Here is a 17,588-nt window from a genome sequence, read left to right as displayed (position 1 = left end):
TCACATTCCGAGGTACTGGGGGTTAAGACTTCAACATGTCTTTTTGGGGGTTACAGTTTAATCCATAACCTAATCTTGTGTATAAATGTGTTACTCTTTTTTGGCCCACTGAGTTTTCCCACGTTGAACCTGCCGTCCCTGAGGTGGTGGGCTCCACGACGCATTACCCCAACCTGTATCCGGGCTGGATTATTCTCAACAGTCTTCTTGTGTCGATTTACCTTTTGCCTTTTCCCCTCTCCTGTGATCTCCTTTGGTTTGATCTAAAAGCTCTACAATTGCCCTCACCCTTTTGTACCCAAACAACCCATCTATCTCTGCTTGAAAGGGAAGACTTCCATTTATTCCTCCACTTGCCAGAATCTTACTTCTGTTCATCTGGTCACCATTCATGGAACGCCTGCAGGAGGTGGGACCCGGCTCAGCACAGCCGTCACCAGCCATAGCCGCTGGCAAAGGGCCCAGGTGCCAAATCCTGTGGCATTGCCAGTCTCCACCGAGCTTGTTGCCCACTCCCTCCTTCCTTTCCTTTCTTTCTTTAATTAGATTAAATTAATTATTCAGTTACTTATTGTTTTCTAATATTACATGAGTTTCACGTGTGCAACGATGTATCTTGACTTCTACATACACTGCAGCGTGCTCACCACCAAAGGTTTATTTTCCATCTGTCACCGGTTGGCCTCCTTTACCCATTTCACCCTCTCCTCACCTCCCCTTTGTTTCCCCTTTGGTAACACCAGTCTGTCTGTGTATCTGTGTGCTTGCTTTTGTTTTGTTTGATTTGTTTATTTAAAATTTTAAAAGTTCTTATTTATTTTATTGAAAAAATGTTTCATATGTCACATTTGAGCCTCACTCTCCTTTTTTGCTCCTCCTCTGTCTCCTTCATGGGCTTCTTTTTTCTACTTTTCTTTGTGAATGTTGGTGTTTCCCGGGGTCTAGCCTGAACCCCAGCTCTTCTGACATTGGTGGCCACCTTGAGTGATGTCTGCATCTCTGTCTGTAGACCAGATTCCTCTCCAAACTTCAGACTTGTATGCCCAGGTATCTGCCTCTATTTCTGCGGCACCTTTGCTTTTTGTTCCAGGCACTGTGCTAAGGGCTCTCTGTGCCTTATTTTAATCATTTTTCCAGGTCTTTGAGGATGGGATGGTCCTATTGTATAATGACATGAGTATGATTTAAATTCTGTTGTTATTCCTGTCATAGAGTTGAGATCATTGAGGTTCAGAGAGGTTCCAATAACGTGCTGAGGTTATAGAGGAAGCAGATTCGAGAGCCAGAATTCAAACTCAAGTCCATTCCAAAATCTTTGATATCATGTAGGTAATGGGAAAGAGGATGAGGGATCAAAATGGATAATTGAAAAAATAGAGCTCTCCAAGAGACCAGAAAAAGACAACAGCAAGGAGAACTGAACTCTGATTAAAGGGTGGTGGGAACAAGGGACAGAGGAGGTAGCGTCGCTCAGGCCCTCAGTGAAGCAGCATTTGAGAATTCACCATTGATGTTTCACCTTCCTTTGAAGGGTTGTATCATCCGTCATGAGTAATTGAATGCCCTCTCTCATCGCTCCCATGCATTGTCCGGGTTAGCGGGGTCCTCGTGTATGGGCTTCTGTTTCCTGAGCAGCTTTCAGGAGGTAGTTGCGTCGGCTCCTTTCCTGTGCCTCCCTCTCCTGCCACCGCACCGTGCCCGGCTCCTCTCCTCTGCCTCCCCCAGGACACAAACAACCACCGTGGGCACATTTGTGGGTGGTGCAGACGGCCCCCAGCGTCTGTCTTCTTCTTGCCTTCACCTCGTATCTGGCTTTGCCTTCACAGGGCGTGGAGCACCCCGTGACCAGCGTCAGCAACAGCGACGTGGAGAAGGCCTACCTGGCGTACTGTGCCGCAGGGTCTGACCCCCAGGCTGCCACTCTGAAGTTCCAGGCAGGAAAGCACACATACGAATTAGACTTCAAAGGTACTTCCTGGAGTTCCCTGGTGGCCTAGTGGTTAGGATTCCGAGCTTTCACTGCTGTGGCCTGGGTTCAATCCCTGGTTGGGGAACTGAGATCCCGCAAGCTGCTTGATCTGGCCAAAAGAAAAAAGATACTTCCTGACCCTCTGCACTCACCCAGCAGGACCTGGTCATCTGCTGGCTTTGCCTTTTCCATTTTAACCCTGGAGAAAGTCCGCACACACATTGAGAGCCAGGAAAGAGAAGGATGGGGTGGTCCCTGCTCCTGAAGCGCTGCCAGACTGGAAGGGGGCATAGAGGCCCGCCAGAGGGATGGGTGGGGAGCTGCCTGGGGGGTGATAGGAGGGGACAGGAGCCCTCCTTGTGGAGGACAAGCAGCATCAGCCTGTGGGCAGTGGCGGTTGTCCTGTAGGCCATGGGCGTCCCTGTGTCCAGGTCGCTGACACGTGTCATAGTGGTTCTGCTGTGCAGCTCTGCTTTCTGTAGACACCTTCAGCATAGATGGCCGGCCGGCTAAACACATGGTAGGCACACACTTCAACTAAAAGTTGTTGGGAAGCAGATTTTCAGATGCTCTGCTCGTGGTATCCTGAGTCTGGGCCTTGGCTTGTTCTGGTTGCCTTGACAGACAGGCAGATAGACAGAAACAGACCAAACGCCCTTTGGTCAGGCCTTCCAGTGGCTTATTTGTGACTTTTTTTTTTTTTTTAAGTTTCAGGTTTTTTGTGGCTTCTCTCAAGCCATTTTCACAGAGATTTATCAGTCCATCCCTGTTCAGTTCAGTTTTGCCTTTAAATTCACATTTTAAACTCTGAATCCCTCTGAGTTTTCATCATTTTTCAAGAAAATTAAGTGGGCCTTCCTTTAAGCATAATTTATTATTTTCTTTATTTTTGTGGACCTTCTGTTTGGAGGGCAGCAAAATGTTTTTGGTGAATTATCCTAAATCCACTCTGTCTGCTTGCTTTTAGCCAGTTGGTTTTGCTTGTGGTTTGTAGCACTTGTGGTTTTACTTAAAGTAGAATTGCTGCCCTCTCAATGTGCCTGTACAGAGAGCCTAAAAGTTTCTTCTACGCTACAGCGAGAACTGCTTACAGTCTGCAGTGTCAGCTGGGGAACACAAGTCATATGTGAGGTGGTTTGCAATCCACAGTCTGATAAACTCAAGTGCATTAAAGGGGATGGTGAGAAATATATGAAATAATAAGTCAGGACAGGCCTGAAGAACAAGTCTATACACCTAGTACCCATCTGACTGCTGCTGACCATAGTTTGAAGTATTTCTTTAAAGTATCTGGACTATATCAAAACAGATCAAACAGAAATGTCAGATGTAGCCTTTATCATTCTCAACATAGGCAGCAGCCCCAGGGGACAGAACAGTTAAGATGAGGGTGGGGAAGAGCACACACATTGAGTTCACTGCAGACTGCAAGAAAAAGCATGTTTGCTGCAGACTCACTCAAGCTCACTTGGGTGGACACAATTCTTTTGTTTGTTGGTTGGTACATAACAGTAGCCACAGAAGTACTTTGAGGTGAGTTAACTTCTCCCTTCATAACCTGACTGCTAGGTAGAGTGAAAGCAAGTCTCAGACCGCAACCTGCCACTCACATTTATTAACTAAATATTTATGAGGAAGCAGGGACGTTTAAGAAACACGCACAACTGACTCATTCTGTAGGATCAGGGAAGACTTGGCTCTGCCTTTTAGACTCCTGTCGTGAAACAGTCGCTCAAGGCAAATGCCAAGACTCCAGAGGCAGAATTCTGACGTCTGTTAGCTGGTATCAGTTGGGCAGAATCCCCAAGATCAGGGCTTGTTTAGGGACTTCGCCTAGTGTATCCTCTTTGAGGGCAAATTAGGGAGAAGGCCTCATATTTACCCTGTCTAGGGGACGGTGGGGAATGGGTCTCGCATATATTTATCCAGTTCACTTATCTTGAATACCTTTTCATTTCACCAGTAAAAGCTCATTTCGGGTTCATTGCAGTGTTAGTCAACAGACCAATAAAAAGCCCGTTTAAGCTAATTAGCAGAGTATTGGTGGGAGGTTGAGTGATGGGTAACTGAAGGGGTTGTGGTAGCCATCTCTGGATTATATGGGCTCCCGATTAGAATGTGGGGACCCCCCAGGAGTGCCCATCGTGATGACCATGTGGGCTGTGGCATAAGGGACACAGTGTCGCCTAGGTGATCACTGGGTGTTTGCTGAAATGCAGTAGGGTGAGTTAGTTTTTCAAGTGAAAGAAAATTGTTTGTACTCTACTGCAGAAAATAAGACTTGACAGAGTTCTCCTGGTGGGTCGGGACATGTAGTCTAACTTAGAGGTATTGTGATTTTTCAACATGAACGATAGTTCCCCTGTCCCCCCACTGCTGCCCTCAGGAGGAATCTGAGAATCTTGGGCATGGGGCAAGGATTTCATTTATTAAAGACAGTCCAGTTTTTAAAAAGTTGAGAAGTATTTCTGTAGGGTAAGTTTAGTCAAAGTAAGAAAAAAAACTCATAAGAGTAAAATTATTATATTAACTCTAAATTCCACTGGCTCAAGATGGGGTAAATCGGTCTCAGGCTGGGCTGAAGCTTTTTTATATCCAAGCTGGGAAAAATTGCTGAGCAAAATAATAGTTTAAACAAGATTGGAAGGAACAATTTAAAAGCACTCATGTATAATTGATATGTCAATTACTAATCATTCATCTAGTCATTAAACCCAGTCTCCTACAGGTACCTGTTTTCTTTTTGAATATTTGAAATGTGTAAAATTGCCTTATTTTTTTAACAGACTGATTGTGAGCTTTACATTTGGATTAGCTTTCCAACCCATTTAATTTGTGTTTATAAAACATGGCTATCCCATATGTGTATATGTGTGTGTTTGTTTGTTTTTCCCAGACTTCGTTCAGAAAAACCTGGTCTATGGCACAGTTAGAAACGTTTGCCGGAGACCCAAATTCGTATCTCCCCAGGATGTGAAGCTGAAGCAAACCTGGTAGGTGGCATTTGGGGAACTTGTGTGTGTATCAGTTGTTGTGTGCTCTGCTGCAGGTACAGAACCTACTCAGACTAGCTACAGCATTAAGAGGGTTAGCTGGCTTGCAGACTTATGCCCTGGCACTCTCTGTCTCTGTTTCCTGTACCTGGCCCTCCTCTGAGTGTATTTGTACTTTCCTTCACTTAATACCAAAGTGCTGCTGTTCATTTGAGTGATCTGTAAGAAGGTTGAGGCTTCATGTAACAGAAAAATCAGTGTATATTTACCACATTCAAATGAAAACATAGTAGCATATATTATAAAGCTATAAAATACAACATAAATTTATAAAAAGTAAATGTTTGGTGTATAATCATTTTAATGATGATGCAGATGCAGTTAACAAAGCATTAAATGATAAGCCAAACACAACATAAGGGAAAAAGACACCAGAAAAATCACTTAATTAGATGTTTTATCTTTAAGTTTGCCAGTGATGTTACTGAGACATCAGGTATTCTTGTGCAGATCTTTCCAGAAGCCAAAAAGTTCTTTCTTAGTTTAGACTAACTTAGAGAATGGTGAGGAAATAGTAATAATCTAACTCCTGATATTTTCTGTTTCCATCTTCAAGTGATTATATCTTTTGTTTTATAACTTGCAGGAAATCTTTTTAAACAGCCCTTGGGGTTTTTCTGTTCATTTGTGTGTATGTTTGTTAGTCAGGTTTTTTCCTCTGGTAGCAAACTGTGGTTTTTGTTTCTAACAAAGGGTTTTAAGTTCCTCTTTTTCCTCCAGTTGTGTCATGTATGAATGGCAATTCCAGTGTAGAGTCACCTGTAGCAGTTTGACTACTGACATGCATATTCTACTAGTTGGAAAGGCTTTGAAACAAGAGAAAGGATTATCCTTGTGGGTAGAGGCTTTGTGACATGTAACTATGGGGCTGCTTGTTGTGATCTGCTAGCCACTCTAGACTTGAAGCCAGCTCATCAGCTGGTCTTTTCAAGTGAATAATTGAGTCACAGACCTGAATTTTTGTAAATGTTGAAATACACCAAAAATTACACCAATAAAACCCCATTATTTTAGTACTTGGATATCATGGAATACCAAAAACAGGTGCTGCAGGCACTAATTGGCCAACTTCATCCCCAGGGTGGAATCCCTTATGTCACAGGCTGCCAGAAGCCACAAGGGTAGTGCCTGGCCTTCTATGCATTTAGGAGCAGGCAGGGCCCTCCTGCAGCTGATGGGCAAATCTGTGAACTTTGCAAACTGATCAGACCCCTCTGAATCAGTAGTTTTAGACTTGAGGCAAGTGTGCTAGGATTGGAGCTGGGGGAGGGGTCAGTTTTCTCCAATCCCCACGGCCACTTACTGGGGGAGGGTGGCCTGGATGGTGAGAGATACCATGGTGCCCATTAGTCTGGGTGTGTGACAGCAAGCCGGGACTGTAGCCAGAGCTGTAGCCAGTGCTGCTGTTAGCGGACTGCACCTTCCATCAGCCGGAGAAATCTGGCTCGTTTCTGTTTCACAGAGAACTTACAGTGTTTCTGTTTCTTCTTTTAAGATTTCACAGATGGACTTCAGTGGTTGTGTTTGTGGAGCATGGCAGGGTCATTTAAAGAAGCTAGAGGGAAAAGGTATTATCAATCCAAGCAAATAGAGTACCTGTGAGTCTAACAAAGTAGCCTCCTGGGGTTTCCGCTCCCTGTTTCCTTCGAAGCCAAGTGTGCCTTCCTTCCTCCCTTTCTTATTAAAATTTATTTTTGGCTATGTGTAAAACATGATTTAAAAGTCAAAACTATATGAAAAGGTACACTCAGCAGTCAGTATTCTCACTGTTATCTCCACACTGTTCCTATGATGGGCAAACATTTTCATCAGTTTCTGGTTTATCTTTCTGTGTTTATTTTTGCAAAAATGAGCAAATGCATATACATAAAAGTATCTCATTTTCTTTTCTTGCATAAAAGGTAACATTCTATATATACTATTCTGTACCTTTTGTTTTTCGCTTAAAAATAGATCATTACTAGATTTGTTGTGATCATTTCACAGTATATACAAATATTGAAAAAAAAATTACTCCCTTTCAGTTCATTGAAGTCTTCTAAATTCTGTTTCTGTCTTCACAGTTCTCCATCATTTGCATACCATAGTTTAATCTGTCCCCTTTCGAGGGATGTTTTGCCCTTTTTCAGTGTTTTGCTGTTACAAGTATGATACCACAAAGGATGTCTGGTGTATATGCTATTTCATATTTGTGGAGGTGGGTCCTCAGGTTAGAGTCCTAGAAGGTAAATGCAAGTTCCTCTTTGTGGGGTGGAACCGTTAATGCACTCACCCCAGAATGTGTGAGGTGCCTGCTTCCCTCCCCCTTGCCAACAGAGGGAGTCATCAAGCTCTTGGATTTTCGCTGTTCTCATAGGTGGGAAAGGGTGTTTCAGTGTATTTAATGTACTTTCTCTTATAAATGAGGTTTAATATTTTTTCCTACATGTAAGGGCCATTTGCCTTTCTTTTTCAGTGGACTGTTTGTCGTTTTGTCCATTCTTCTCTCAACATTTTGGTATTTTTCTTAAACATTAAGAGTCTTCTATCTAATGGGGAGATCAGCCCTCGGTTTGTTATATAAATTGCAGTGTGTTTTCTTCGATTGTTGTTTGCCTTTTGGCTTTGTCTATGAAGTATTTTACCATGCAGAAATATTTATTATTTAGTTAGTTAAATTTTGTTTCAGTCTCTCCTGTGAATTGCTTCTGGATTTAGTTTTGGTTAACTATGAGTCATCCTACTTCTGGACGTCATGTTTTAGTCTCTCCCTATCCAGAGCCTACCCTAGATGCAGTTTAGAAAAACTTACCTGTCTCCTTTCTGAGACTGGATCTCTTTTGTTGTCACTCTACTTAGTTGTCAGGGGACCATGGCAGACACCACATGTCAGAAATAAGAGTGGTTATTTTGGTTAAATTCAGAGTAAGATACGAGGGATTCAGGATCTCCCTGCTATGTCACACACATTGGTGCAGTGAAGTGCGTCGTGCTTCCCTCTAACTTGTGTGACAGTAGCTGGTGGTCATGACTCCAGCAAGCAAGTCTGCTTGGGCCTCTGTGACCACCTGGGACTCTTGTGTGGGTCACTTGTAGTTATTTTCTCTTGAAACATTGAAGATATCACTCCACTGTGCTTTGGTTTCCATTGCTGCTTTTGAGAAATCAGCTGTTGGTCTAACTGATGCTTTCTTCCAGAATCACTTTTTTCCCCTTCTGGCTGCTTTTAAGATTTTCTATTTGTCTTTGTATTATGCACTCTCACTGTGATGTGTCTGGGTATGTGTTTTTATTTGTCCTGTTTGAGATCCTTTCTGCTTCTTAAGTCTGTAGGTTGGTTTGTCTCATTAGTTCTATTTGAAAATTGCCTCCATGCTGTTCTAGCTACTTTCTTTTTGGAGATTCAGTTTGGCTCTGACCAGGTTCAGGCCTTTTCACTCTGCTCTCCATGTCTTGGCTTCTTCCCTGCCTTGTTTGTCTGCTTCCTGCTCTGTGCCACATTCTGAATAATTTCACTGCCCCTACCTTTCAGCTCGCTCACCCTCTCTTTAGGTCATCTCATCTGCTAGTAAGCCTGTCCATTGAACTTCTTCTTCAGGGATTGTATTTTTATTTCTACAAGTTCTGTTTGTTTTTTTTCTTTTCAGACTGTCCAGGTCTTTTTAACAGTTTTCTGTTCCTTGCATATGATTTTTTAAAATAGATATTTATTGGAATATAATTGCTTCACAATACTGTGTTAGTTTCTGTTGTACAATGAAGTGAATCAGTCATAATGCATACATATGTCCCCATAGCCCCTCCCTATTGAGGCTCCCTCCCACCCTCCCTATCCCATGTCTCTAGGTCATCGCAAAGCACCGAGCTGCTCTCCCTGTGCTGTGCTGCTGCTTCCCACTAGCTAATATTTTACATTCAGTAGTGTACGTATATTGATGCTACTTTCACTTCACCCCAGCTTCCCCCTCCTCCCCCATGTCCTCAAGTCCATTCTCTATGTCTACGTCTTTATTCCTGCCCTGCCACTAGATTCATCAGTACCATTCTTTTTTTTTTTTTAGATTCCATATATATGTGTTAACATACAGTATTTGTTTTTCTTTTTCTGACTTACTTCACCTTGCATATGTTTTAAAGTTTGTCTTTTATTTCTTTAAACATAGAAAGAATAGTTGTTTTATAATCTGCCTGGTAATTTCAGCATCTTCAGTCTTCATGGGTCTGTTTCTGGTTGATTCTTGCTTGTGGGACCTTTTCTTTAGTTATTTTTAAACTGTGCCATTTTCCTAGGAAAGTTATTTGTGGGAGTTCTTTGAGGTTTAGGATGAAGGTATACGTCTCATGCCAGCAGAAACAGAAGGTAGATCTGTTGTAGGAAGAACAGCATTCTGAAACTGAATAGGAATGATTTGGAGTTAGAGTTTCACAGTCCTTATTTCTAAATCCTTTGGGCCATCTGTTTTTTAGAAATGGGTTTTTATTTCATTTTTAGAAAGAGCATGTGCTGCTTTGTATTATGTGACATATGCAATTAAACATGCTAATATTTTTTGCAGTAAAAATATGCATAGTCACTTTAAGAAGGAAATATATATAGACTACAAGTAGCCTCTTAGCAGTTCAAGTCAAATTTCTACTGCCAAATGAATTTTGACATCAATTTTATGTTTTAAAAACTGTTTTATTTGCCAATTATACATCATTGAGGCTGTTTTTTAAAATTAATTTGTTTTTTATTGGAGTATAGTTGATTTACAAGGTTGTGTTAGTTTCATTGAGGCTGTTGGGTTTTTAAAATTTTTTTATCATTGTGTTCTGAATTCACAGCATTTTAAATTTATTTTTTATTTAATTTATTTTTGGCTGCATTGGGTCTTCGCTGTGCGCAGGCTTTCTCTAGTTGTGGCAAGCAGGACTACTCTTTGTTGAGGTGCACGGGCTTCTCATTGTTCTGGCTTCTCTTGTCGTGGAGCACGGGCTCTAGGCACACAGGCGTCAGTAGTTGTGGCATGCAGGCTCAGTAGTTGTGGTGCGCGGGCTTCAGTAGTTGTGGCTCTTGGGCTCTAGAATGCAGGCTCAGTAGTTGTGGCGCACGGGCTTAGTTGCTCTGCGGCATGTGCGATCTTTCCGGACCAGGGCTCGAACCCATGTCCCCTGCATTGGCAGGCGGATTCTTAACCACTGTGTCACCAGGGAAGTCCCATTGAGGCTGTTTTAATGAAAGTTTCAGGGCTCTTTGAATTTCAGAATCATGGATGAGGGTTTGGGTGTGCTGCTTTAGTCATATGCTCAGTCCCTTATGTGTTGGAGTTGGGATGCAGGTGAGAAATGGATCCCTCTTGCCTGATTGGTTTTGGGTTTGGTTTTGGTTTTGACCACATCGGCAAAGATGGAAGTGCTGTTACGTTGTGGAGAGTGTGGTTATGTGCTTCTTCGCCTCCTCCCTGCTTTTACAGAACCATATGCTGACGCTCAAGACTGATGGCCTCGGCTGCTGGAGGCACCTCTGGGAAACCTACTTATGTCTAAGAACAAACTAAGTGTTTCTCTTTACATTTTGTAACAGCGTCAATTCCCAAGGCCTAAAGAGTATCCCTGAGCATTGGGACCACTTGGCCCTGTCGGACACCGGCTTTAAGGTATGAGACTGGCACTGCCCCAGGCTGGGGAGGAGGTGTCCTTAGACACAGGTGAGTGTGAGTGGACCACGCTGTGTCCTCCGCCTCTGAGAGGTGCGTGCGAGGTTTGGTTTCTTTCAGATCTTGGGGATTTTACGGCTAGATGACTACCCAGGAGGTGGCCATGGCTCGAGGGGAGAGGATGTATGGTGGAGGGAGGATGACGAACTGGAAATTTTCTAGGAAGGGCATAAATAAGGAGCTTAAGAGCTGCTTAGCTAATAAAAGTTTTACTAAGCAAGGAAAGGGAAAGAAGCCAGCAGAAGGTGTGGTGTGATGAGGACCATCTAGAAGGGGAGTTGCTGTTGGGAGGTGCTAGGAACTTACTAGAAGATGAGAGAAGGACAGTCTATTCAGCGAGTTGCAGTGGGCGCCACGCTGAGTTGAGTAGAGAGCTTAGGCCGGTGTCCGATGACGCCCCATGTACATGGAGCACCCTGACTGGCCTCTGACCTGGCAAGCACTGTGCAGACTCGTTTTTCCAACATGTGCCTGGGAGTCGCACAAACACACCCAGACACCAGCAGCCCTGGCAGGACGTGTGGAGGGCTGGGCAACTTTCAGACACAGTACTCGGCCATCAGGGGACCAGGCGACTGTATTTCAGGGATCAAGGAAGGTGTCACCGGGTCCACACCTAATGATGGCTGGCGCTTACACCGGCAGAGGGTGGGGAAGGACACGCCAGTTGATGGGAACTGGCTGGGGAAGGAACCCAAGTCAGGACACGGAGTATCTCGGGTGGAGGGCGTGCATAGGCGGGGGCTGGGGGACAGGAGATGGAGGTCAGGGCCGAGCTGTGGAGTGTCCTGGTCAGGGGGCCAAGCCGCGGGCCATGATAGGTGCGGGAGTCCTTGCCAGGCTCCATGCTGGGAGGGCAGGGCTTGAGGGAGAGGGTTTGGTGGCATCTAGTGAGATGGGAGCAAGGAAACCAAAGTCAGATTTTGGGTTGCAGAGACCCATGGATGTTTACACAGAGTCCTGACCATTTAGGGTCTTTGCGGGGTGAGGTGGTTATTATACAGCTGCACTCGGTGGGGGAGGACGGTGATCCCGGGTCAGGCTGTCACTGGGCCAAGCCCCGTGGAGCCAGGAACAGGGAGGCTGCTTGGGGTCCAGGCTGCAAGGGCAGGGATTTGTGGCTTGTCACTCTGTGAGACAGTTGGGGGCTCTGAGTCAGGGGCCCCTCTGGGCTCATCAGGAGTGTTGCTTCCCAGAGCCAGACGCTAAGGGAAGGGCGGGCTCAGCTGGGAGGGAGGGGCGCCCGCGGGTCTTGCTGAGCTCCTGGGCTGCTGTGTGCTGTCTGCCGGCCTGGCCTCTCGCTCAGTGCTCGCTGTGTGTGGGGCTCACGCAGCATTGCTGCCTGTGGCAGGGTTTGCCCCCTCTCTGCCAGATGTGTGTGTGCCACATCTGTTGGCACCAGCTCCGTGGTCTTGTCGACTCTGTAGTCGGCCCTGTGTGGGGTCAGAAGAAGAGCAGCGGTGTGCTGGGGGCAGCCAGGGTGGTACTCACATAGCATTGCCTGCCTGTCCTTTAGGCTGGCTTCACAGTGGAGAGGAGAGAAGTGACCACAAATAGCGTGCATCCGGAGCCTGCAGAGACTGCCCCTTGAAGTAAAGGGGAGCGTGGTAGACGCCGTCTGGGTTTGCCTGTGGTTCTGGCATTTCATGAGCAGCCTTGGGAAGAGATGTATATTCTACACTTTGATGATAACAGAGTAAAAATATTTGCCCCTTACAGAGGATCACCCTCCCTTCGTCCTCAGAGGAGTTTCGAAAGATCTGGAAACTCTTCACCCATACGATGCCTCTCTATTACGTTCAGAAGATTGAGCGGGTCCAGAATGTGGCCCTTTGGGAAGTCTACCAGTGGTGCGTTGGGGGCTCGCTCTTGGTGGGCTGGTGCCTCTGTCCCCTCAGCCAGCTGCTTACCAGACATGCCCCAGGCTGCAGGGACAATCCGAGAAAGCAGCTTCTGTTTGTCCAGTGCTGCTGGGATCAGGAGCTGTTTCCCTCTCCTGTCCACCTCCTCATCCGTACAAGCTCAGTGCTGGCATGTTCTTCCAGGGAGATGGGAGGCTGCGGCTTCCCTAGAGACAGAGCTGGCTCCTGCACTAGTGCCCTCGGCCTCCCTGAAGACCAACAGGGGACGGGTCCGAATAAGCTACCCACACCCTGGGGAGTGTAAAGCTGCTGTCCTGGCAGCCAGAGAGCAGGGGCCTCCTTCTTGTGCCTGAGGACTGGCATGTTCTCAGGCACTTGTTTGTGTGGGGAGGAGCCCACATCAGGTCACCGCAGTGGGCCTGGGCTCCTGCTGACCTTCCCCACAAGAGGTTGGAGCAGTGTAATCTGAACTCTGGTTCCAGTGATGAGATCAAGGTAACTTACAGGAGAGGGAGAAGGAGGCCCTCCCTCCCACCCCCAGCCAGCATCTTCCAGCTCCCCTGGCTAAGCTCCAGGTGGAAGCAGGGTGGTGGGAAGAAGCACACTTGCCTTCCAAGGGCTGGTCTGTCTGCTTTGGGGGTTCATGGAGCAATGCAGGCCTGGAGCCCTGGAGGGAAGGCTTCCCTCTGCTTTCACCCAGGCCCTGCTCTCGCCTTTTCTGGCCCCTGGCCCATGGCTGGAGTCTCATGGACCTGTGGCTTCTGGCCTCATGACACATCTAATTAAATGTGTTTCTTGGGCCGGGTGGCCTGTGTTTGGTGGCAGGCATTCTCTGCCGCCAGCACGTTCACTCCCGTGATTCTAGGCAGAAGGAGCAGATGCAGAAGAGAAATGGCGGGAAGACAGTGGATGAGAGGCAGCTGTTCCATGGCACCAGCACCGGTTTCGTTGACGCCATCTGCCAGCAGAACTTTGACTGGCGGGTCAGTGGTCTTCATGGTACTTCCTACGGCAAGGGTAAGTGCGAGGCGGCCTCTGCTGGCAGAACCCTCTTTGCCTTGCTGTCCAGGGCTCGGAAACCACTTTAAAGCAAATTGATGGAGGGCGTGGGGGGAACCAGCATGAGCTGAACCAGCGGTTCAGACTCAGCACTGGCCAGGATGTGGGATGCCCAGCTGGCGGCACCTTACTGTCATCCCCCTGTGTGCAGCCCTAGGCCTGACCCAGGGTTTGAGCAGGGGTGGCCCTGCTTAGGCTGTGGTTTGGCTTCACTGGGAAATGGGTCTGCATCCCTGTGGGACCCTTCCCAGCCCTGAGTCAGGTCCCCACCTGCCTGTGCTGTTTCCTTAGAGTAGAAATCTGAATGCTCAGATACGCTCATGTAAATATGTCATTCTTACTATAATGTGAGTTCCCCGTTTTCCTGTCTCTTAGTTATTTTTAAACTTTGTTTGAAAATAATTTCAAACTCACAGGAAAGGTGCAAGAATAATATTAAAAAAAGAAACCTCCCATGGAAATTTTACCTAGTTCATCAGCTTTAACACTTCACATTGGCTTTATCACCCCTTCCCTTATTTCTGAACCATTTGGGAGTAGGCGGCATACATCATACCCCTTCACCCCGTAACACCTCCTAAGAACAAGAACATTCTCTTCTGTAACCACGACACGGTTACTAGATGCAGAGAGTCTCGTAGTGGTGTGATCTGCAGTCAGCATCCCCTCTGCCGAGTCCATCCGATAGCTTCCGTCCTGCATGCTGACGGCTGCGGGGTCCAGGTGCACAAGAGCCAGTGGTGGGCTGTGAACCTGAATATGTAGGCGCAGCTTCCAGCTCAGGCCCCCATTCGACAGGGCTCATGAATCTGTACATTGGGCTGCCGGTGTCTGCGCCGTGTTCCTTGTGTGGGGTCTTAGCCACGTTCCACACCAGCCCTGGGAGGACGGGCCCGACAGCCCCGTTTTATGGCTCAGGAAACGGAGGTTCTGGGCGGGGGATGGGGGCTCAGTAATGAGGTGTCCAGAGACCTTTAGGATTTGAGTGACAGATCTTAACTTGAAAGGAGTTTTCTGTCTCAGAGTTTGGTGACCCCTCTGATGCTCCTTACAAAGGAAAAGCTGGAAAGACAGGAGCTGAGGGAGGGCAGAGGCCACTGGCCTCACCCGGGTTGCAGGACACTGGCGTGCCTCTTCCGGCCGCGGGCTGTCCCCCAGTGCCCAGCCCAGCCCTGGTGTCCTTGCAGGGAGCTACTTTGCCCGGGACGCCGCGTATTCCCACCACTACAGCAAAACTGACACCAAGTCCCACACGATGTTCCTGGCTCGGGTGCTCGTGGGCGAATTCGTCCGAGGCAACGCCAGCTTCGTCCGTCCCCCGGCGAAGGAGGGCCAGGGCGACGTCTTGTACGACAGCTGCGTGAACCGCGTGTCTGACCCCTCCATCTTCGTGGTCTTCGAGAAGCACCAGGCCTACCCGGAGTACGTTATCCAGTACACCGACTCCCCCGGGCCCACTGCCGCCACCACCAGCCAGTTCACCTTTGCGTCCTTCTTCGGTGTTCGGCAGTGAGCACCCCGATGGTTTTATGCCTTTCTGGCTGATCTTACTTGAAATAGCTATTAGGGAAAGTTGTTTTTTTTAAACAAAAAATTTTTAATGAGCTGTTCATTTAACATTGACTTCGTGATGAAGTTACGTTCTTAATCTCTGGCTGATAATATTTTCACTTTTAAGTCACTTTTGGACTAGCCAGTAGTGATTGTAGGTGAACCCATTATTGCTTTTTACTCAGGTGTTAAAGTTTTGTTTTTTACTCTTTGTTGACTTTGCTGCAGATTGGCCCCAGGCACAGAGTTTCCAGACACTGTTTTATCGATTGGTTTTAATTTTCAAGAGTTTCTGTCTCTTCAGTGGTTTGGTTTTTCAGGGTCTTGGTGGCACCTGGTTTTGTTTTTGTCCGAATGACACAGCAGCCGTGGTGCAGGAAATCCTGGGTTGTGGGCCGGTGAGGCACAGTCATTGTGTCCATTGCTGTGTCTCTAATCTAGGCGGCTCTTCCGCTGCTTCTCCTGGGCTTCCAGCCTTGAAATTGGCCCATATATCATGTTGTTAGGACCATGGCTACTGTGTGGTGGCACTGAGTCCCTGTCGGTCTCCCTTAGTCCTAGCAGCCGTCACCATCACCCAGGAAGTGCACTCACCCTGGCAGGTGCCTCTGCACCGAGCACCCTGTGAATAAGAGTTTTATGTCCCCATGAGATCTGAATACCTGTGCTGCAGCGTCACGTCACAGCAGAGTCTGGGAATAAAGGAATATTTATCTGACATGGGTGATGGCTGCAGCTCATTCTTCAGTGTCTGTTTATTGAGCGCCTGCTGTGTACAGGCACTTTTCTGGGGGTCGGGATATAACAGCCCCCGTTACTGGCCTCGGGGAGGCTGTGTGTAGATTTATCTTGCGGCCAATGAAGCTGAAGGTTCATGGCCCCTCATTTGCTGGGACCCTTTCCACAGCCTGAGGAGGGACCCCTGCTGTATGGCTGCGTGATCATACATTTCGGTTAAATTTGCAAGTTACATATTTGTTTTTTTTCTTTCCCTGAACTCAGCTTTCAAGCCCCACAAAACCCAGATCCACTATTGCGCACTGTGTTGTGGACACGGAGCAGGTGGTGTGTTCTTGTGTCCTCCACACACAGTGGTTGGTAGGGGTCTCTGCTGGGCGGTGGAGGGGCCGGCAGGATGGCTCCGCCTCATAAGGCCATCTGCCTCCTCCTGGATGGCTGGTCCCATTGGCCTCAGGTTCAGTCCTCAGCAAGGTGTCCTCTCCTCACCTGCACCCTTCCTTCCCGTTCCCCAGCCTCCTGATACAGTGTGTCCAGTCTCCACACGATGCCTCTGCCTGTAGTTCTCAGATCCAAGGCTGCTGGGAGCTGGGTAGTGGGAAGCAGCAAGAGTGGTCCGTCTGGGAGTGTGGGCGAGGAGCGTGGCAAGGGGAAACCTGGGGCGGGAGATGATGAAACGCTCCAGGGAAGTCGGGTGCACTGTGAAGACTGCCGAGGGCTCTGCACTTGCTGACCTTTGAGAAAGCACACTGGCAAATACCTGGACTGGACATTTGAGAAAGGGATGGGGTACATGTAGCTCAGTTGTGGGTGGGAGCATGGGGCAGCTGTTCCTGTGGGCACTGGAGGGGGTGGGCATTGTGATGGGAAGAAGTCAAAAAAACCTCTCAGAATTTTCATGCAGAGGTAGTAGGATCCAGAGCAAACGTGTGTGTGTGTGTGTGTGTGTGTGTGTGTGTGTGTGTGTGTGTGTGTGTGTGTGTGTGTGTGTGTGTGTGTGTGAGATTGACAACAGAGTCGTGAGGCTGGCCTCTTTTATATTCTGAGAGGGGAGCGCTCTGGGGAAGCATGGCGTGCTGGACGCAGGGAGGGCAAACAGCAGAAGCAGCTGCTCGCAGCCGTGGGTACGGGAGACCCCTTCTCCCAGCTCTCCTGCAACAGCCTGCACTTCGTAAAGGTGGCTCAGCCTGGGTAGCCCAGCCTTGCTTGCGGGTCCCTGCTCTGTTATTTATACAATATCAGCCCCTTTGCACTGTTCGGATGTTAAGTAGAGGAGGGCGCTGTGACCTGGGTCAGCAGCCTTGTTTTACAGGTGAGGAAACAGAGGCACAGAGGTGGCAAGAGCAGCAGCCATGATCACAGGCTGCTGGTGGCAGATCCGGGATTCAGTTTGCAAGTTCTTTGTTGCATTTGAGCTTCTCAGGAACACAATAATTACTTTTACTAAAATTCACCTCTGTATTTTGATTATTTGATCAAAATTAAGATAGGATGTTCTTTAAAAGAAAACGTACACTTCAGCCTCTATCACTTTTCTGCACATTAAACTTATAAAGTTAGTAGTAGCCTACCTAGGAAAGTCGAGGCATGATAAAGCATTGGAACCACGTTTGAGGTTGAGCTTCTGACGAATGTTATTCTCTAAGTTAAATGAACCAGACGCTGAAAAGGCCCCCGA

General features: G+C 47.3%; 1 protein-coding gene across 1 annotated transcript in view; it reads left to right on the top strand.

Moving 5' to 3' along the window:
• PARP12 (poly(ADP-ribose) polymerase family member 12) overlaps positions 1–15,871 on the top strand; it is a 44,747-nt gene extending 28,876 nt beyond the window's left edge. The window contains exons 7-12 of the mRNA XM_079931329.1: positions 1,827–1,968; positions 4,866–4,962; positions 10,568–10,640; positions 12,420–12,550; positions 13,428–13,579; positions 14,809–15,871. Of these exons, the coding sequence (XP_079787455.1) occupies positions 1,827–1,968; positions 4,866–4,962; positions 10,568–10,640; positions 12,420–12,550; positions 13,428–13,579; positions 14,809–15,134 (921 nt within the window). The 3' untranslated portion in view covers positions 15,135–15,871. The remainder of the gene's footprint in view (positions 1–1,826; positions 1,969–4,865; positions 4,963–10,567; positions 10,641–12,419; positions 12,551–13,427; positions 13,580–14,808) is intronic.
• Positions 15,872–17,588: the final 1,717 nt, after the last annotated feature.

Source organism: Stenella coeruleoalba (genome assembly GCF_951394435.1).
Source record: "Stenella coeruleoalba genome assembly, chromosome: 9".
Lineage (NCBI taxonomy): Eukaryota > Metazoa > Chordata > Mammalia > Artiodactyla > Delphinidae > Stenella > Stenella coeruleoalba.
Note: the sequence above shows the minus strand (reverse complement) of the source record. Positions and strands in the feature narration are given on the sequence as shown.